The sequence below is a fragment of the Pygocentrus nattereri genome, chromosome 9 (assembly GCF_015220715.1).
Source record: "Pygocentrus nattereri isolate fPygNat1 chromosome 9, fPygNat1.pri, whole genome shotgun sequence".
NCBI lineage: Eukaryota > Metazoa > Chordata > Actinopteri > Characiformes > Serrasalmidae > Pygocentrus > Pygocentrus nattereri.
The window spans coordinates 37,731,801-37,752,912 of record NC_051219.1 but is presented as its reverse complement, the minus strand read 5'-3'; the positions used below and the strand labels follow the sequence as shown (position 1 = coordinate 37,752,912).

Genomic DNA, 21,112 nt, shown 5'->3' with positions numbered 1-21,112 from the left:
TCTTGACAATTAACCATTTCACATCAAACCACCGAATGAATGTTTTTTTTTACATCTCATTGATTGAATTATGCATCATTTTTGGTGGAATTCCCCTTTAAGCCTGCTTTTCAAAAATAGGTGACTACTATAAATTGTAAGCTATCCTGCAGCCAGATAGAAAAAAGCTAATAGTCTTATTTGACCCGAATAGACTAAATTCGATGATAGGATTTAGACATCAAATGAACTGCCCGACGCGAAAAATGGGGCGCTTTCGTACTGCGTTTCCCGCCATGCACAGCGCCCATGTAAACTGTGGGCGAGCTCATTTCAAGGTTGATGGGGGTGTTTAACGAGTTGCAAAAGTACATTTGTATCTTTTAAGGAAATACTCTATAATTATCCCTTTAAATATTCTTTTTGGCGTCAACGCATTCTTTACAAACGAATAACAAATAAAAGATTGTAGATGTTTAATAGGGAATCCCGTTTTGTGTTCCACACGCACACCTCGAACAGTCTGCCGTTCCTGACTCAAACTCTGCACATGTTGCTGCTTCGCTCGTGAACAACTGAAGAATAGAAGTGAAGACTTCTCGCGCTCCGAGCTGTTAACGGTCACCGGTCACACGTCAGTCCATCTCCTCCTCCTCCTCCTCAGCTTGGAAAGTCAAGGAGCTCCGGCCACTTCGATATATTAGTTCCATTAACGGTCTGACTAGTCGCTTTGTTTTCTTTTTTTGTTGCCTGAGAAGTATTTCTGTGTTCAGTGCCGAGGAGAGGCCCGGGTAATATCGGATGTGGTGAGTTCTGCATACTTATGTGCCTGGCTAATGCTAACTTGCTAGCTAGCGCGTTTATAAGAATAGATTCCTGCCGCCAGCGTGCTAACCTAGCTAGCTTGCCGACTAGGTGGTAAGGAGCTGACGCGGAGACTTCGCCGTAAATTTAGCTAGCGGTTACTTAACTCGGCTATTTTGAAATCCAGCCGACTGTCGTCGCAAGACAATGCGTTCTGTACAATACATTTGTAACCCGAGTCTGTCTTTACAACAAACTTGACACGACTCCCATCATAAAGCTCATGCTTGTTGTCGTTGGCCAGCTATGTAGAAATGCCTTATGAGGCGAAAAGGCGCGCTAAGCTAGCCAGTAATGGTCCCTTGTCGAAGGCTTCGGGGCTCTGTGTGCAGCCCGCTGTACCACACATAGCCGTGAAGCTAACAGGCTACCGCAAGAAGGCATGCTTTGCTTTTCTTGTTTGGCTGTCGCATCTTCTGGTAGCTGTTAGTTAGCTAGGTTAGCTAGTGCTGCAAATTAGTCAGCCATCGAACAGTTATCAGCCGATTAGACACCGGCTGTCGTTTTTTGGTCAAGGGATGCTAAAGCTACAGCTGTGGTTGGGGTAGTTTGAGCACCGGAATGTGAATAAAATGGGGATAAAAAATTGAAGGAATGGGAGTCAACAGGAATGAAGCTACTCCGCTGACTGCCGATAGATAGGATAGGCAGTCAACCAAACAACGCATGATGGCCGTTATTCGCGCCACTGTTACCGCCGGTGCTCTAACAGAGATGCTCAGCTAACTGTTTCGCCGGATCCTGGGTATAGCTCGAAAGCTACCATGCTGCGGTTTATTTTGTTCTGTTCAGTGACCGGTTCATGCTGAGCGATCGATATTCACTGAATAGATTGCACGCAGGTGCACGATATACCTGGACAGCGTAGTGATGTGCGAGGTGTGCAAGCTGCACACACCGTTTACCCGAGGAGAAAGCCGCTTACAGCGAGAATGTGAGCCCCTGCTTTGGCCTCAGTTCCCCTGCACAGCCAAGAATACACGGCCCTCTTGGGCCTTTGTCACAAGGTATCACTCCCTCCCCCAACGTTTATTCGTCTTTCATATAGATGTGTTTTTTATAAGAATGCTCACGCAGTTGTTTTTGGGAGGGTTGTGTGGGGTTTAACTACAAATATGGATGGAATCCTTATATTAGCTTCGTTGCAAATAAACTATGGTCAACCGTTAGAAAGGTGCAAATCATTCTTTTAGCTTTCCTTCTTACAGTGAGTACAGGATTCATGCATCTGTGAATTGCAGGTTAAGGCTAACTGAGCATACCATAGATTTTTCAGTGGTAGCAGTGCACAATGATATCAAAATTATACCAGTATTGGCTGATTTCAAGCAAAATTTATCGGTATCGGTCAGATCTGCTTCGACCAATAATTCAGACGAGTATTTGACAATGCATTTGTTGAACCATGCAAAAGCAAAAAGTTGAGATACTGTGCAGAAATTTTTTACTTTTTATTCAACTGACTTGTGACCCACTACAAATAGGTGTTAGATTTTTTTTTGATATATGCTAATCAAGCAGAATCAAAACACAAAATGTAGCCTGTGTAAAAGGTATGGTATGTTTTATGTTTTTGTATATATTTCCAAAATATGTTAAATTCAGCAGATAGTTCTCTTTACAGGATGTATTCGTTTATTTTCACTTAGAAAATCGACAAAGTATATGTAATGATACCGGAGGTATTCAGACTTGTGCATGCTGTACCTTTAAAACCCTAGATGTACAGAGAATTCTTAGGATAGGTGTCTTCTGCACTGGTGCTAAATTGGTAGTGGAAATGCTCTTTACATAGATTTCAGTAATATCGTTTTACAGGGGTTGATTTATTTATTTTTTTTACTTTCTAAACGTTTTAGTTGTTTAGTTGACCTGTGTAATTGTAGAGAAGTAGGTTCACATTGAAGCATGTACAGGTGCAAATGAAAGAAGAGTCAAAGTGATGCAAGTCCTGCCTCGCAGGGCAAGTTTCTGAAAAAAGTGAAAGCATCTGCTCGTGACAACAGAGTAAGATATTGAGTACCATGCCTTTCCCTAATCTGACACATTTTAAGGTCTCAGTAAAACAAGTAGAGTAGTGCGAATTGACTTATGTTGATTTTATACTTGCTCATAGAATCTGTGCTGGTCAGTGCTACACCAGTATAAATGTACCATTTAACATGCTATCCTGCCATTAGCCCCATGTCATGTTAATTCAGAATACCCATCTTTGAAATAAATTCATATTTGTGTCAGTGTTTCCGCTAGAATTTTCAAAGTAGCACCAAATCTTATAAATAGAGCATCTGATATAGTATTCCATCTCTTGTAACCTTCTTTGTTATTTTTGTTTGTTTGGGTTTTTTTTTTTTTTTTTAAGATAGAAGTATAGACCTTTTTTTGGGGGGTGGGGGGGGTTCAGTTATACTCCCTTTAAAGACTGTAGATAATAGGAACAGATATCTACTGGTTCAGCAGTTTAGATCACTGTAAATGTATTCACTGAGTAAAAATGAAAAACAAATTGAACCTTTTGATAATAGCAGTAAGAATACATGTTTGCCTGCTTTATCAAGCATGATTCAGTTTAATCTGTTGACGCACACATGTAACCTATGACTAACAGGTTACAGCATTGTACTATAGTTATCCAGAGGGAACCTATTATACTGGATGTGCAAACATAACATCAGTTATTGATTGTTAGTACTTGCTAATTTCTCTTATTTTCTAAGCTAGTGGCATTTGAACACTAATCTCAGTAGCTGCTCTTTGGTAATCTCTAAATTTACATGTGCCTGCTCAGCACTACATGTCAAACTGTAGATACTGCTAATTTGCATGTGGTGTTCTTGCATGTGGTCATCTTATTTTTACACTGCATTATATGGACGTAATGATGGAAACCAAATGTTAGTACACAGCACTTAATTTTGACACTTGTGCTTTTTACTTTTACTTTTTCTTTTTTCTTTTTGGTCTGAGACCTGGAGCACGGTGTCTAGGCATGGAATCATCAGAGTTGCCTCAAAGAATACATATATAAAGGGAAAGCACAAAGAGTGTTAATCATTTCATTTCTTTATAGGACTAGAATTCACTAATTTTCCTCATAACGAAAGACCTAGGAGTTTGTTGACATTTGTAATCCGTCAGTGTTACTTGATTTCCTTCAGAGACCATCTTGGATTATACATGATTTTAAAGATTTAATGTAATGATGAAACAGTCTGAAAGTTATAGTAAGTTCTGCTAACTTCATTTCCAGATTTCATCTCGAGTGGAAACGTTTTATGGGTCAGTCTGACTCGTAATACAAATGATTGCTTTTTATGTAGTGCTGAGCTTTTTCAAATGCTTATATGAACATGGGTCACACATGATCAGTGGGTAGTTTCAATGTCATTCGTTTTAAATTAAATGCTTTTTCTGAGCAAATATATTGGCACTGACTAATGTCAGTTCATCTACTCAGAATACTGGTTGAAATTCAAAAGCTATTTTGTCGTTTAATCATACTGGTATGTCATACATAAGCACAAGGTACATACAACCGAAATAGGCTGCTCATGAAGTTTGTTATTAAAGAAGCTGAAGATCGAATGAGCGACTGAAAAGGGGGGGGGGGGAGAGTGCTTTTCCTGCCAATCTTTTGTGGTTAACCGTTAGCCCGTTAGCTGAGATGCTCTGCGGCATTTTAGGCAATGCTGATGCCGTGAACGGCTTGTCGTGTTTACCAAATTCCAGGAGGTTCTGACAGCTGTAGATGAAAGTTTGAGTGTCAGCGATGCATGTATGAGACAAATGAATTTCGGACCCAAAACGACATTTAGTGCTGTTTTTGTCGGGCTCAGGAAAGCCGCTGTGTTCATTTGTTTTACTCTTTCGCCTAATTAAATTTAAGTCTATTTCAGTTGCTTAAATATGGCTCTTAATAAAAAAGAAAGGAACATCGTAGAATGCTACACCAATGTTAATCTACAAAGGAGGTTTCCTTAAGTATCCGAAATGATTTTATTTTTAAAGTATTTGGAGATGTATGAATAGGTTATACCATGATGTACCGAAACTGTCACTAATCTTAATTATGCTGTGATGTATGTTTTTGGCCATATCGCCCACTGGATTTATTGACCTGTGCTTGTGCTGATACTTGGCAGCTTTGTAAAACGAGGCATTTGACCAATAGACAGTATCAATAAGTAAACTGTGTCGCACCTTTCATACATAGAAACCTAGATCAAGCTGCTTTACAAAACTTTCAGATGAGTATAAATGGAAGGACTGTGGAAAAGGAAGAAAATGGAATTGGTAATGTCTGCATATTGTTTGTGTGTTGGGAACATGTTTTGTTTTAAGCTGTATGTTAGCTGTGTGCACTTTGATGGTGTCTCTGTGGTCCTTCTGTTCAGTATCAGACTTTGAATTTGATTTGAAATAGATTTTCTCCTTGAAGGGAGGCTTTATTTGGGCTTCTTAGTGGATTTCTTACAGGCCGTTTATTAGAATTTGTAGTCCAGGGGTTTGCAGTCCTACGCCACACTTTCCCTCATCCTATCACGCCTGATTGAATTAATGAACAGGCTTTTTGCCTGCTGGGTGTCCGGTAGGGGAACCAAGAAAGTCCTGAGGTCCCATGCTCTGCACAGACTCGGGCAGTCACTGTGTGTCAGCTCTAAAGCTTTCCTGTCTTCTGTGGGTCATGAGGTTCTCATTCACTTCATCAGCACAGAGTGACTCTTCAGATCACACCACTATGGGCGATGTGTTGTAGGTATTACATTATGGTTGACGTACCAGTACATTGAATAATTAATTCCCAGTGAGGTGCAGAGAGCCTGCACTTTCAGGGGCGGGCGTTTCCGCAGGTTCGGTGCTGATGGCCAATGAGTGAGCGGTTGCTCAGCGGACCTTGAGTCCTCCTTTTCCTGTTGAATACACGAGCAGCTCCGCCCCTGCGCTGCAGCTGCCATTTTGGTTTTGTTCCGTATGCTGTAGCGAAACCAGAAAGGCTCTCAGTGCGGGGTGCAGGGCGGATCAGAGTGACTCGGCAGGATAGCGAGGGGGGCTTTTCCTCACAGCGTCTCCTCAGGCAGCGGTTCCGTCGCGCTTTGTCGCTTTTTTTCCTTTCTCCCCCCACCATAATTCACCTTACCTGCCAGCAGTTCGCACCGTCGACGTTTGAAGTTTGTTTCACACGAGGGAGCGGTTTGCCGACACTGAGAGAGTGGACAGAGAAGGGTTATTGGTAAGAGCCAAACAATTCAACTCCACAAGCCAACTCGGGGCAAAGACCACCAACTTCAGGCTCTTCATTATTCATATGGCTGGCTGGTTTATTCCGTTGCGGCGGTGCTGGCCACTGAAAGGCTGATCGGTCTCGCAGATTGCTTTGCCTAGGCCACCTGGAATAGCTGGCCTGCCAGTTTCTCTTTTTAAAAACGCGAAACTGTTTCGTTTTCGTTACCGCTGCTAACAGTCAGCAGGTCTCGGGCTAATCCGGTTACTGTAAGTGAGCTAGGCCTCAGACCAGCCTCGGAAAACCGAGTCTATCCCAAATGTATGGTGTAGCTAGCCTAGCTAGCTTCTTTATCTTTAAATGGACGGAAAATTCAAAACGACCAAATCCGATTAGCGACTGGGTCTGAGTAACCCGAATTTAGCCTCGTGTGTGGATTTATTTATTTATTTTTCTGTATTCTGTAATTTACACCGGACTGCGGATGACTGAGCGTCTCCCGTTGACAAGGAAGTGCTGGAAAGGAATCGTTGAAACGGGGGAAAAAAACGAAGCTTGGCAGAAAATACACAAAGCAGGTGTAATGTAATCTGAGCCAAGGGTGCCTTTCTCCGTTTTGGCAGGGCTTATCGCTTTCAGATTTTATTGAATTTTTTTATTATATTTATTTATTTATTTATTTTTGTGGCTAATCCAAGTTAGCCCTGTTTCCCGTCATGAACGATATCGCGTCCCACATAATCTGCTTTTGTCCAAAAGTCAATATGTCGATGAGGCCCATCGACATATTGACTTTTCCCGTTTTGTCTCTGCGCGTTTATTGGTGCTCTGCGGGTTTTCCACTGTGGTGACAGCGCGGGGCCGCTCGCGTTTACTGTATTATCTGTTCTCCTGAGCAAAGACGGTTGGTTCATTTCCAGTTCTACCGAAAGAGAATCAGCAGATACAAACTCGGACGGCTGTGTAAGGCTTGTAAAACACACCATCGTACGGCTCTGGGTTTTCGCGAGTTTAGTAAATGCAGCTGGTGAAGTGGCTGTGGGGCAGCAGTGGGTGAACTTGGGTTTTAATGAATCAGCGTTTTTGTGCGGTAGAATGGGCGAGCCAGGCAATAAACAAAGCGTTTGTGTCCACGAGCTATTTATAGCAGGCCAGTTACCTACAGCTTGCGGCAGAAATGCAGGACCTGCCCGTGCTGTGGTGAAGCAAGAGCGCTTGTGTCATAGTGAATGTGCTTGTAGTGTATTAGTGAATGTGAAAACACCAGGTCTTTATTTTCTCATTATTGCAGAGTGAATGTATGAAGTGTAAATAGATAAATAAATTGAGTGAATTTTGGAATTTGAAATTATTTTATTTAATTTATTTTACAGTAGCAATACTTTCCAGACATGCCTGTCAGAAGAACTGACTCTCACTTGCCTTGTCTGACATCATGTGACTTGTTTGTTTCTGGTCCTGCGATCATTACAGACCTAGATGTGTTTATACATGCTGTTTTGGTTATTCGTTGCAGGAACTGTCCAGTGCTGAAACCCAATGTATAGAGGTCCAGATATCTTTTTTTTTTAAAAATCTACTTCACAATATATTTTTCTGCTTGTTGTAGGTCAGATAAGATAAGTTTACTGTCTGTTTTACATACCCGCTCAAAAGACACACGGTGAATGAGCATTGGAGGTCATGGCACCTAATTTTTGGAATGATCTGCCGATGCTTTTAAGGTCTGCTGATTCTGTGGAATCTGTTAAATAGAAGCTAAACGCGTCTCTTTTTAAACAGATGTTTTGGTAATCCGAATGCAGTAGGTCTGCATTTTGTGTGTATTTTTGTTTGTTCTATTAAGGTGTAGTGCTTCTTCTAAAGCACTTTGTGACTTGTGTCTGTGAAAAGTGCTATATAAGTAGATTTTATTTACTTAAGCTGTAGACCTTTAGGAAACAGTGTCATACTTGATGCAGAAACAGACTTTATTTGAATATACAGTTCTGATTAGTAGGCTATCACAGAACTAGTTGTACAACAAAGTAGAACGGTTAAGTTTTTAAAGAATTTGTTCAGCCTGGTGTAAAGAGAGAAATTAGTGTTGTTGACCCCAAAACAAAGTTCAGATGATAAGCTGCAAGCCTACTGGTTAATTGTTCAGTCATGCCTTCCGGTTAGTTCATGAAGATTTATGTAAATGTTCCAGAGCCAGTTTTGTCTTCTTTAACTGTTTTATTAATGTTAGTCATTTTGATATATTAATTACTGAATTCCTGTGTTATTAGCTTTTATATTTTTACTGTGTTCTTGTTTATAAACAATGTATCGAAAGCAGCAAGGTTTCTAGGATATCATGATTGACTCCACCTTACATTATTTGGTGTCTGATTCATTGTATGGTTTTATTTTGATTCATGATTTTCGAGGTGAAACTTAAAATTTGTTAATGTGTGGGGCATTTGTTAAATTCAGCCAGTTAGTGTTTCAGTTAAACTGTTCTGATAACAATAAATGTGGCTATTATTTGGTGAACTAATGTTCTCATACACGTTAACACAAGAAATTGTAATATGTATTTTCACTAACTTTTGTTATGGTTGTTTTTTTTTAGTATCATATATTTAAGTTTACTATGGCTTTTGTATAGATGTCCAGCTCGCCGCTGTCCAAGAAGCGTCGCGTGACAGGATCAGAGACGAAGACGGGATCCCACTGCTCCTCCTCAAACTCTGTCAGAACTGAACTACCCCACACACCAGCTAACGTATGAAACTGTGTTTATTTATTTGAGTTGTATGTTTACACCTTAGTGAATTGTCTGTATTCATACGTCAAAACGTTAGGAAAAAATCAGCTTTACATGTAAGAACCTTTTGATTTGAATCTTTTAATGATCTGCGATCATATAGACCTAATCCACTCCTGTTGGATAGGGAGTGCAGAAGGTGGAAGACTCGTGTGTCGTAGTCTCTGACTATGAATCTAATTTAGCCATTTCTGTATATGGTTCACTAACTGCTGTGCTGTATTCCCACAGGGCATGGCTAAGAATGGAAATGATGCTGAGATTGATGAAGGCCTGTACTCCAGACAGCTGTAAGTTCTGACTCTGAATTTTTTATAGTTTGGCTAATGGAGGACATTAAACTAAATCTATACTGCCGTACAAAGGTCAAACACAGTATCTACAGTTTTGTTTAAAACTTGAGTTGAGAAGTTGGGTTTGAGAATCAGCTTTATTATGCGAGAGGTTCTTGGTTCAGTGATGCTCCATTTGAAAGAAAATAGTGTGAAAATTGCAGTAACTTCAAAATTTGTGCAACAAAACTTTTAAAGTTGTTCTCAGTTTTACAGATGTTTTTACTGCTGCTTGCCTTTGGTTGACCGTTGTATTAGTATAGACTGTTGGTTGATATAAAACTGTCTGTTTGGCAGGTACGTGCTGGGGCACGATGCCATGAAACGCATGCAGAGTTCCAATGTGCTGATCTCAGGGCTGCGTGGTCTTGGCGTGGAGATCGCTAAGAATGTCATTCTGGGTGGAGTCAAGAGTGTCACCCTGCATGACCAGGGTGTGGCTGAGTGGCAGGACCTCTCCTCACAGGTCAGTGGACAACTTTCTGCTGGAGCACTATGGTACTATGCTCAGGATCATTGTCATCCAGTTTGGCTGACTTGGCATTTTTAAATAGGCTTTTTTTTTTTTTTTTTTTTTTTTTCCCCCCTTCAGCTATTGTGTGCAGAAAATTACAAAACTAAGAGTGAGATGGGAAGGCTGATGTACTGTAATACTACTGTTAAAATGATGCCTTTTCTACACCAACGATTGCTTAACAGAATCAGCACAGAATGAAAGCTTTAAAAGGTTCAGTAATGGATGTGATTAAATGTTGGGTGTAAATATATTTGCTTTAGGTGATGGTGAATAGTAGCATAACATGGCTGTGGATATTTAATGTTTGGCCTGTTTACCTTAACCTGTTTGCCTTACTGGGGATGAATGCATCAATTAGTCTACTAAGTTTTATTTTAATTTGCAAGTACATTTGAGGGTGACCTTCATTTACAGTGTAGCCAGGCAAGTTCAACAGAGATTAAAAGACTAAAAAAATTAAATGAAGAATTAAATTAAATTAAAAAAAAAATCAAGATGTAGAGAATGTTGCTTTTTCCTGTTTTGTAAGGTGACCTTGGGTTATTGAAAGGCGCCATGAAATAAAATGTAGTATTATTATTATTATTATTATTATTATTATTATTAAAGCTGCAATAAAATGATTATGTAAAATAGAACAATAAAGGAACTAATCACACTGCAGCAGGCTGAGTGGAGGTGAAATGCAGATTAGAACTATAAAATGGTCGTGACACCAGTAAGCAGAGCTTTAGTTTCCTTTAATACATTCCAGATAAGTGTTGCAGTGTAGCTAAAAGCAGATTTTCCCAATTCAGGATAATCCAGTTGGTCATTGTGAGTCCCTGTCCTTGTTAATTCCAGCCATAATTATCATGTGGAAGGATTGGAAACCATGTAGTGAAATATGAAACTGATGCTGAATGTTTTGTGTGTTCTAGTTTTACCTGCGCGAGGAAGACCTGGGAAAGAACCGCGCTGAGGTCAGCCAGGGCCGGCTGGCAGAACTTAACAGCTACGTTCCTGTGACTGCTTACACTGGTGCTCTCACTGATGACTACCTGACACAGTTTCAGGTACTGCGCAACACGTTTTATAAGTGAACTTGAATAAAAGTCCAGTTTGCTTCAAGCCAGAACGTGCTTTGTGATTTATATTTTGGTCTATGACCTAATAGCAGAAGCTTTAAAGAATATGGTTCAATGTTAATACTTTTGTTTCTCTTCCTCATGTAGTAAATGCATGCAGTGCTTTTTGTGAACTCTGTGCATCTGCTTTTAAATTATGTAATTCCTTGGAGAATATAGCCTAAAAGTTTTTTGTTGGGATATTAGCACAAAGGATAGCAGTCTTGTGTTGAAAAGCGTTTGTGTGAGAGAAGCTTGTATCAAACAAATGGCAAAAATAATTATGGGCCAACTTATTTGAGCAGCATTTAAATGTAATCAGTGAGTGCTCAAGCAGTAACCACACAACGTGATAAAGGTCTAAATGTGGTTCTTCGAGTAGCAGTATTCAAATGCACCTATTTAAATGAAGTTTTTGAAAGGTCACCTCAATTTCAAGAGGGGTATATTTATGTAATTTGAAATGACTAATCTGATCTTTGCCCAGTGTTGTGAATGGCTAGGAAGAATTTCTACTTTGATACATTTCTCACAGAAATGCTGTTTTAGTTAAAGAAGAAAGGCCTGATTGTTGCATATCAGCTATACAGTTGGACATGTGACTATCAGCAGTCTTTCAACATTCCTGTGTGTCTGCTGGGACAGGTGGTGGTGCTGACAAACTCCACATTTGATGAACAAACTCACATTGGTGACTTCTGCCACAGCAAAGGCATTAAACTGATCATTGCTGACACACGTGGACTGTTTGGGTAAGGGGACAAGCATTTGTTTAATTCTTGTCTAGCTTTTCTTTATTAAATTTAGGGGGCATGTCTAACTTATAGCGTTTGTGTTTGGACAGACAACTTTTCTGTGATTTTGGGGAAGAGATGATGGTACATGACACCAATGGAGAGCAGCCTCTAAGTGCCATGATCTCAATGATTACCAAGGTAACCACTGATGGCTTGATCATGTGATGCAATAACCAAGATATTGTGTATGATTGAGCACATTTTATCTGCCTGTGATGCGTATTACCAAATAGTGAATTTTTTTCCTAGCAGTACTTTCAACAATTATTTAGTATTCGTTTTTAGTTTGGATAATGTGCCCATCTGATTGATCGCTAGTGTCCACATGTGACTGTATGTTAACAGGACAGTGCTGGTGTGGTGACCTGTTTGGATGAGGCCAGGCACGGCTTTGAGACTGGAGACTATGTCACCTTTACAGAGGTTCAGGGCATGACCGACCTTAATGGCTGCCAGCCGATTGAAATCAAAGTCCTAGGTGAGTCTGTATCCACTCCGCACATCTGGTTGGTGAATTTTTAACAACATGGTATAATAACAACATAATTTATAATAATGGATGTTTAATTATAGCAAATAGTAGGAGAATATCTGCATGTAGTGCAACACTGATAGAATATCAGTAGATTAATCTTGATGATTGTGACTTGTAACTCATGGCTAAAACTGTGTGTGTCTTCAGGGCCCTACACTTTCAGCATCTGTGACACCACATCTTTCTCGGACTATGTGAGGGGTGGTATTGTGACACAAGTCAAGATGCCTAAGAAAGTTGCCTTTGTAAGTCCAATTGATTTCAGTATTTTGCAAACAGCTATAGGACTGACTCTAAAAAGGGATCCAGCATTGTTTCTCATGTAACTTTTCTCCCCATTTGCAGAAATCTTTTTCCTCCTCAATATCTGAGCCTGAGTTTCTGCTGACTGATTTTGCCAAGTTTGATCGCCCTGGCCAACTGCATGTTGGCTTCCAGGCTCTACACAGCTTTGAGAAGAAACACAGTCGTCGTCCTAAGCCATGGAGTCAGGTTAGCCCATTTTATTATATACATAATAAAAGTTGCCTTTATGTTCTTTGTGTATGTATATTAAATAACATAATACTGTGCTATGACCTTCCATATGGCTGTCATGATGCCAATATATTTAGCTTGTTTCGTGCTTGCTGCTAGTTTCTGTTTGAGCATGCTGCGGTATTGCTTACTGACTCAGCATGGTCGTCCTCTGTCCTCTCTGTGCCGCAGTCGGATGCTGACGAGCTTGTAGCTCTGGCCGGTGAGGTGAACGCAGTACAGTCTGGCTCTGCCAAGCAGGAGTCGCTGGACCAAGCACTGCTTAAAAAACTGTCCTATTTAGCCGCAGGGGACCTGGCACCGGTCAATGCCTTCATCGGTGGGCTTGCTGCCCAGGAGGTTATGAAGGTAATAAAGTTTTTCTATATTCTCTCCCATCCACTCATGCTCTACTGCAGAGGTAGAAGTAGCCCAAGCTAACCAGATATTCTCTTTATTAGAAATACATAAATATGATCATAACTGTGTGTGATCATAATTTAATATTTGCTGGTGCCAACATGTTTTCTTGGAGTAGTTGTTTTAGGGTGTGTATCAGGTTCGTCTAGATTAGACGTCTAATCACAGTGTCTCTTCATCTCAGGCATGCACAGGCAAGTTTATGCCCATCATGCAGTGGCTGTACTTTGATGCTCTGGAGTGCTTACCTGAAGCTGAGGAATCAGTTTTCACAGAGGAAGACTGTGCTCCTGTGAGTTTTCTGAATTGTTCATATTTTCTCTTGAGTTTTGTCTTGCATTCCATATGTCACTTTTTCTTGTAGAGAAACAGCTGTTACCTTTTACAAAATGCCAAACCATCTGTCTGTTTCTCAGAGAAGCTGCAGATATGATGGACAGATTGCTGTGTTTGGATCCAAAATGCAAGAGCTGTTAGCCAAGCAGCGATACTTTTTGGTGAGTTGTATTTATTAATTAATTGATTAATTCAGTGGTTCTTATTTTCATTGCCCTCGTTATCACCTCTTCCATATTCCTTCCATACTCCATATCACCTCTTTCCTTGTATTGCCTTTTTACTAATAGCATCCAAGTGACTGTGGTTGTTTTTTTGTTTTTTTTTTTGTAATAAATTCAACTTTATATAAATGTTGTTGGATGCTGTGATTACTTTCAGGTGGGTGCAGGAGCTATTGGCTGTGAGCTGCTGAAGAACTTTGCTATGATGGGTCTGGCCAGTGGGGAGGGAGAGGTCATTGTCACAGACATGGACACCATTGAGAAATCAAACCTCAATCGTCAGTTCCTGTTCAGGCCATGGGATGTAACGGTAAGTATAAGTTGCAATCTGTTAGTTTGCAGCAAGTTCTGTCAATCTAAGTTGGCTGTAAGTCACTTTTGGAGTAGCTGAATCTGTTGGAATAAGAAGCCCCTTGGCCTTTTTTGGTTTGTAGTGATGCATGATTTATCTTGAGTTTGATCTTAATGTTTTTCTATCAATTTTATGAACTGCAGGTCATGTTTAATAGTTTTGGTGTCCTTGAAAATTCGTCAGTTGTATAGAGGACTCAGAAGGACGTGTTTGTGTGTTTGACCTTTTATAGATTGGAATATTTTACTTTTGATGCAATAAAATAATTAGGTCACTAGACCATGTCAGGAGGTATTTAACAAATAACAAAACAGTGATTTACAGCCAAGGTGGTTGTCAAAGCAAGGTACCTAGACCTCTTCTGACATGTCTTTGAGACTGACTGACTGACTCTCATAAACTGCCCTACAACAATATCACATTGTCAATATAAACTAAAAGAGCATGAGACTGTATAAATAAGGGTAGCAAATAATTGTCTAACTGGCACTATTGCCTGTCATAGCAGCGTGCCAAAAAGCAGCCAAATTAGCAGCTCTCTAATGGATCGATATTACTTTATGAGTTTACTACACATCCTCATTTGGAGTGTTGGTTTGTCATAAATTTTGCTGAGGCAGTCCCTTCAGTTACCTCATAGGCAAATATATTTCTGCATATTATGATTAGTCATTCTTAATGAAGTGATCTGTATATTTAATTAGCTCTGTGTAGTCCACAAGTATTGTTGGAGAGCTTTAAATAATTTTTCATACATTTATGGTTCTTCATGCAATGTCTGCCCCTTTTTTGCTCAACTTTAGCAGAGGATTTGGAGTGTTTTTAAGAACTGAATGTCATCAGGGACATTGTGAAATTGGTCAGGAGCAAGACGTCTTCTGTGATTCTCAGTTATTTGTCTTAGGCACACATTGCCATACACTTATTTTTTACGGTTTCCCTGCTTCACATGAAACTGAAGAGCAGTGTGTTGTGGTGCTTGGAATTGTCGCTTCAGAAGGTTTCAACAGCAGGGAGCGATGACAGTGACCGTAGGTGATAATTGGCTTTTATGTGTCATTTCCTCCTGATGAGCAGAAGATGAAGAGTGAGACAGCCGCTGCTGCCGTGAAGCAGATGAATCCGTCTGTCCGCATCACAGGCCATCAGAACCGTGTCGGGCCTGACACAGAGAAAATCTATGACGACGACTTTTTCGAGAGCTTGGATGGAGTGGCCAATGCCCTGGATAATGTTGATGCCCGTAAGTAAAACCTATGTGAAATCTGAGCTATCAGACTTCACTTAGTATTTAAAAGCCAGTATCTCGGATACTGTTTTACAGTTGGTAGATGTAACGCAGTGACTAATTTACGTTCATGTCTCTTGGGCAATTTTTGTCTTCCTCAGGTATGTATATGGACCGTAGGTGTGTTTATTACCGTAAGCCATTGCTAGAGTCTGGTACTCTTGGCACTAAAGGGAATGTACAGGTAGTTATCCCCTTCCTCACTGAGTCCTACAGCTCCAGCCAAGACCCCCCAGAGAAGTCCATCCCTATCTGCACCCTGAAGAACTTCCCCAATGCTATTGAACACACACTCCAGGTGAGATGTAGTCACTTTTCGACACACTTCACAATGCAAGTCTAAGGAGTTTGGTTTGTTAATGTTTGGCCCATCACAGATGTTATTTTGGTGTTAAAAATTGAGTTTTGCATTTACCAAGATTTACTGTAGGTAGTGGATTTAAACTTATATTTTTGCTGGTATGTTAATGTCTCATTTTCTTGAAATTACTTATGTTTTTCAAAGACATTTACTTAACACTTGTACCTGCGGTCTTGTTCCATTGATGGGAGTGAAATTCATTTTTTTAAAAGAAATATTTTTACAAAAATAATGAATGGCTGTTTGGCATATTTTACAACACTATAAGAGCAGGTTTTACCTAATTAATTGGTGTTATAACCATATCTGTTACTAATGATTATTAAAAATGCAATATTTCAAAATTGTGTGTGCAGTGGCAGATCTGTCAGCCTTTCTTTGATGCACAGCATGTAGCTGAGAGGTTATGCTCAATCATACAGTGGATGTGCTTGATAAAATTAAATGGATTTTAAAATATTCTAATGAATTCAAATGAACATGTTTTTAAATTAAGTGCAAATAGTGACTTATTTTTGCAAATTACTGGTGTATGTCAGTCATTTAATCAGTGCAAGTACTTTATTTTAATCACGTACTTTCTCAAAGAATAAACTCCCCTTTTTAACTTTTTGTTTTTTTTTTTTGTTTGTTTTTTTTAAACTTCGTGATGCTTTCTTGCTAAGTCACAACCTTGAGAAAATAAGTAATAATTTTGACCTAGTGAGTCACAGATTGACCTTGAACAGAAAGAAAAAAAAACTTGCCACTCTCAACAGGGCAAAGTGCTGGTAGACTGTTAGCAATTAACATTGTTGGCAAATCTACAGATACATTGACAATTGAGGGCAGATATGTACTCATGTACAGTTAACTTTGAATGCTGGCTTAGTTGTGATCAGTCTAATGTAATGCATGCTCTCCCTTTTTTTTTGTTAGTGGGCTCGTGATGAGTTTGAGGGACTTTTCAAACAGCCTGCTGAGAATGCCATGCAGTATCTGACGTGAGTAAATGATGGGTATTCTTTGATGGCGACGCCCATCTTACTTCGCAGTGACTTTTAGTTGACCTTGATGCTGAGGTCAGATCCAGTTCTGCTTTTATTAATAGGACCACTTCTCTTTCATTTTGTAAACTGACCCACCCTCAGAGACCCTAAGTTCATGGAGCGCACTTTGAAGCTGCCTGGTGCCCAGCCTCTGGAGGTCCTGGAAGCTGTGTATAAGAGTCTGGTGACAGATTGCCCCCGTAGCTGGGAGGACTGTGTAGCCTGGGCCCGCAACCATTGGCAGTGCCAGTACAATAACAACATCCGCCAGTTACTGCACAACTTCCCTCCTGACCAGGTGAGAACTTCTCTTATTTGTCTGATTGTTCTCAGTGCCTGTTGCAGACAGTTTTTGTTTTGTGTTTTTATTGAATGTGAACCTTAAACTTGAAAACATTTAACTGATTTTAAAAAGTACTACAATGACTATCATACTCAAAATAATCCTTTGTCAGATGAAAAAAAAAAGTTTTTCTCTCCATTCCTGTTTCCAAGCTCACAAGCTCTGGAGCTCCATTCTGGTCAGGCCCTAAAAGATGTCCTCATCCTTTAGAATTTAGCACTAGCAATGTGAGTATGCTGTGATCTCATGAGCTAACCTTGAATTGCTTCGCAAAAACTGTTTTTTCCATGTGCAAAGTAAAACTGAACATTTCTTGCCTCGCAATCTTTAGGATCTGCACATGGACTACATCATGGCTGGAGCCAACCTGTTTGCCCAGACATATGGCCTGCCAGGTTCCACTGACCGTGCAGCTCTGGCCAAGTTATTGCAGGAAATCAAAGTCCCAGAATTTACCCCCAAATCTGGAGTTAAAATACATGTATCTGATCAGGAGCTGCAGAGTGCCAATGCTTCTGTTGGTAAGGGACTTTGATCATTTTAGTTACTGTGATATAATCAGAAACACCATGCTTAAATCAAGATACATTCTGTAGATGTATTGTTATACTGTTATCTGTACTGAACCATGAATAGCTCCAAGTGTTAAACACTTCTGTTACAGATGACTCTAGGCTTGAAGAATTGAAGACCCTGCTGCCTCCTGTGGAATCTGCATCCCAGTTCAAACTCTGTCCAATAGACTTTGAAAAGGTACAATTTCTTATTTGTCTCAACTGAGAATAAAAACTTTTTAGGGCATGACCTTGATTCATAACTCCTGTTTCCGCCCCCACTCAGGATGATGACACTAACTTCCACATGGACTTCATAGTAGCTGCATCCAATTTGAGAGCAGAGAATTATGACATTCCTCCAGCAGACAGACATAAGGTGAGCATTTGACTGAGCTTGTGCTGACTGGAAAGGTGGCTGTTTCAAATAGAAAATAGTTACCAATTTGTGTATTTATGATGTCTCTTTCTACCGCAGAGCAAACTAATTGCTGGTAAGATCATTCCTGCCATAGCAACAACGACAGCTGCTGTAGTAGGCCTGGTGTGTCTGGAGCTGCTCAAGATCATTCAGGGCCACAAGAAGTTAGAGTCGTATAAGAATGGCTTCATGAACCTCGCCCTGCCTTTCTTCGCTTTCTCCGAGCCTATTGCTGCTCCCAAGCACAAGGCAAGTTCTTGGAATTGTGTTTATATCTATGAAGTATGATTTAAACATTTCTGAATGTTGTTCAATTACCCCCCCAACAGTACTATGAAATTGACTGGACGCTATGGGACCGCTTCGAAGTGAAGGGTGTTCAGCCAAGTGGAGAGGAGATGACACTCCGGCAGTTCCTGGACTACTTCAAGGTATTAAGGTGTTTTCTGACTTTGCCTATTAAAGACTGGCATTTAAGTTATGTTGTATTGAGAATCTCTCTCCCCCTCTCTCCTGTTCTCTTCCATCCTCAGAATGAACACAAGTTGGAGATCACAATGCTCTCTCAGGGTGTCTCTATGCTTTACTCTTTCTTCATGCCTGCTGCCAAGCTCAGAGAGAGACTGGACCTGCCGTGAGTATCTAATCCTTATTCATTTCCACAGAAGCAAAGGATAAGTTCATGGTTTACTGGTTCAGATCGAAAAGGCCACTGTAAATGATGCTCTTAAATCTTAATTAATTTTCCTCTTGGCCAGATGTTGATCAACTTATGTATTTGGTGCCCAAATTTTGCTGCTTTTAATGTAGCGCTGGAGCTACAACTTTGCTAACAAACACCACAAGTCAGTGGTCACCCAGATCTTTTCTATAAATACATTTTCAAAACTTTTCACCTTGCTTGAACTGTATCCAGGTCTTCATTAAGGTCACACAGACTTGATGTGGTCAGTGTGACTTGGTGAATATAAAAATAAAGCTTCAGTGTAGCTGAAGTCAGCCATTTTAAACGAGAAGTGTTGGCATGCATGCTCATTACACTGGGTATGATTGCTTGGCTATGTTCATGACTATACGAAATTAAGATTAAATCTTGAGAAACAACAGAAATTTCTCAAAAGCTAGCATCCCTATGCCTGCTTTACATGCAAAGAACATGAGTGGTTTTGCAAGGCATGTGGAATTCAGCTGTTGTCTAAAATAGCCACCCACAATGTCCAGGTACATAGATTTCATTTACCACAAATAGTCATACCGAGTCTTGCACCACTTGGACAAGGTGGATAGAAGTTTTGGGGAATTATTAATAGAAAGGCTTTGGGTCACTAATGACTTCTAGTATTTAGCTTATAGCTCCAGGTTTAAACCAAAGAAGAGAAATTTGTACACCAAACATGTCTTAGCTGCTACAGCTAGGGTAAGCTGAAAAAGTGAATTATGTTTTTAAAATTATGTATTGTTTTGCTGAACCATTAGTTTCATTGGATGTGACGTCTAATCTAATTGCATTTGCATTTCAGAAGAATTTTCAGTAATTTTTATGTATTTATTCATTTTTTTAAAGCATGACTGAGATAGTGACAAAGGTGTCGAAGAAGAAGCTGGGGAAGCATGTTAAAGCACTAGTGTTTGAACTCTGCTGCAATGACCTGACTGACGAAGATGTGGAGGTGCCCTATGTCAGATATACCATTCGCTGAGAAGACATCCGGGGGCTGCGGGGTCAGGGGGGTTGGAGGGCACTAGGGGTTTCAAGTGGTGGCAGAAAATGAGTTGGCACTTGGATCGATGGGGGGGGAGCCCAAAGTTTAAATAAAAAATAAATAATAAAAAAGTGATAATGTATGGGGATGACTATTGGCTCCAGTCCTTGTCTTTAAACCTTGCTTGACCCCAGGGGTCATACTCCCACATTTTAAATGTCTTGGGCCTGGTGGGCAGTGGGACGGATGGGGAGGGAGAGCAGGTGAACGGGACCTTTTTTGACTGTAGCTGTTATTTAAAACTGGTTGTATTAAAGCTTCAGTGTATGAATTTCAGTATGCTCATCAGCCTGTGTAAAGAGAAGACTGCCCTTGTGTTTTTTTTTTTGTTGTTTTTTTAAACAAGTGTTTGGTTCCTCACTACTGCGCACTCTGCCTTTCCCTGTTTGAGCAGTCTTGCTTTACAGTTTTTAAAAACAGATTTATAGCAACCTCAGTACCACAGATAAACCATGGAATGATGCCAAAAAGAAATTGCAAACTGCAGATGAAAACATTGAAACATCTGATCTATTCTCTCATTTGACACCATGTGATAAACGTCATGGTTTGAAATTTATTTCCGCTACTATAGCGGCACATTACGTGTGCCTATAAGGGAAGTTGTGGGTGTTAATTCTGGTCATAGTCTCAAAGTGAGTCGGTCCCCTCATGTTCAACCCCTTCTCTTCCATGAGCCCAGTGGGAGTGTCCTTTCGCCTCTGGCTTCTTTAGGTTGGGGATCGGGAACCTGCACATAACTTGAGGGTGTGGATTTCTTTTCTTTCTTTTTTTTTTTTTTTTTTTTTTTTTTTTACTTGACACACCTTGTAGAACATAAACTCTATTCTTTCTACTTTGTTAAACTCCTGGAGAAACATTACAGTTAAAAAAAAAAAAGTGATTTTACTCTGTAATGGGAGCACTTAGTGTGATAGTGAATAAAGTTGTAAAAGATTCCTCTTCTTTGTTTTTGTTTTTAGCATTGATATTGAAGAGTGCTTTGAGGCTCCAATCATGGCTTTTATAGCTGAATTAGAATAAATTGTCCATGATGAACCCAAACAAGTTTATCTCACTGAAACAGACGTATATGGGATGGATTTCTAAAATGGAGTTCAAAGTGAGTAAATAATGACTGATCTGATATGAGCCATCAGGGATGTTGTTCCTGCAGTGCTTTGTAACCAAATTTATGTAGCATTTGAAATTTACCTGTTAATGGTCACTAAAGTGGGCAGAGTGAGGATGCTTCTTGCCATGTTGCACTGGGACACCGTGTGTCTTGTGAGCAGCAGTTGTTGCATGTTATGTAACTTTGGGTGTACATCACTGTTGTAGTGCAGCATGAGCTGTGGTTAGGTCTGTTGCAAATCCCTAGAGGA

The 21,112-nt window shown here is 40.1% G+C and overlaps 1 protein-coding gene across 3 annotated transcripts; it reads left to right on the top strand.

The window, feature by feature from the left end:
• The first annotated feature begins 543 nt into the window (after nt 1-543).
• uba1 (ubiquitin-like modifier activating enzyme 1) lies at nt 544-20,687 on the top strand. 3 transcript variants are annotated; one of them, XM_017710129.2, is made up of 26 exons: nt 544-785; nt 8,697-8,813; nt 9,087-9,145; nt 9,485-9,653; nt 10,625-10,759; nt 11,456-11,562; nt 11,655-11,745; nt 11,953-12,085; nt 12,290-12,387; nt 12,488-12,634; nt 12,851-13,027; nt 13,263-13,370; nt 13,495-13,575; nt 13,796-13,948; nt 15,068-15,233; nt 15,380-15,576; nt 16,558-16,622; nt 16,770-16,965; nt 17,163-17,237; nt 17,342-17,531; nt 17,675-17,763; nt 17,851-17,943; nt 18,043-18,234; nt 18,315-18,416; nt 18,519-18,619; nt 19,550-19,685. In XM_017710129.2, exons 2-26 carry the CDS (start codon nt 8,697-8,699, stop codon nt 19,683-19,685), a joined length of 3,177 nt encoding a protein of 1,058 aa, XP_017565618.1. In that variant the 5' UTR covers nt 544-785. The 3 variants fall into 3 exon arrangements, with proteins under 3 accessions (XP_017565618.1, XP_017565609.1, XP_037397362.1); XM_017710120.2 differs by lacking the exon at nt 544-785 and adding an exon at nt 5,797-6,073; XM_037541465.1 differs by lacking the exon at nt 544-785 and having other exon boundaries at nt 19,550-20,687.
• The last annotated feature ends 425 nt before the right edge of the window (nt 20,688-21,112 follow it).

Excerpts from the sequence above, each read along its gene's own strand:
- uba1 (XM_037541465.1), top strand. The coding sequence starts at position 8,697 with ATGTCCAGCTCGCCGCTGTCCAAGAAGCGTCGCGTGACAGGATCAGAG. Across the intron at positions 9,654-10,624 it reads GGCAGGACCTCTCCTCACAG|TTTTACCTGCGCGAGGAAGA; the intron begins GTCAGTGGACAA and ends TGTGTGTTCTAG. Across the intron at positions 11,746-11,952 it reads TGATCTCAATGATTACCAAG|GACAGTGCTGGTGTGGTGAC; the intron begins GTAACCACTGAT and ends GTATGTTAACAG.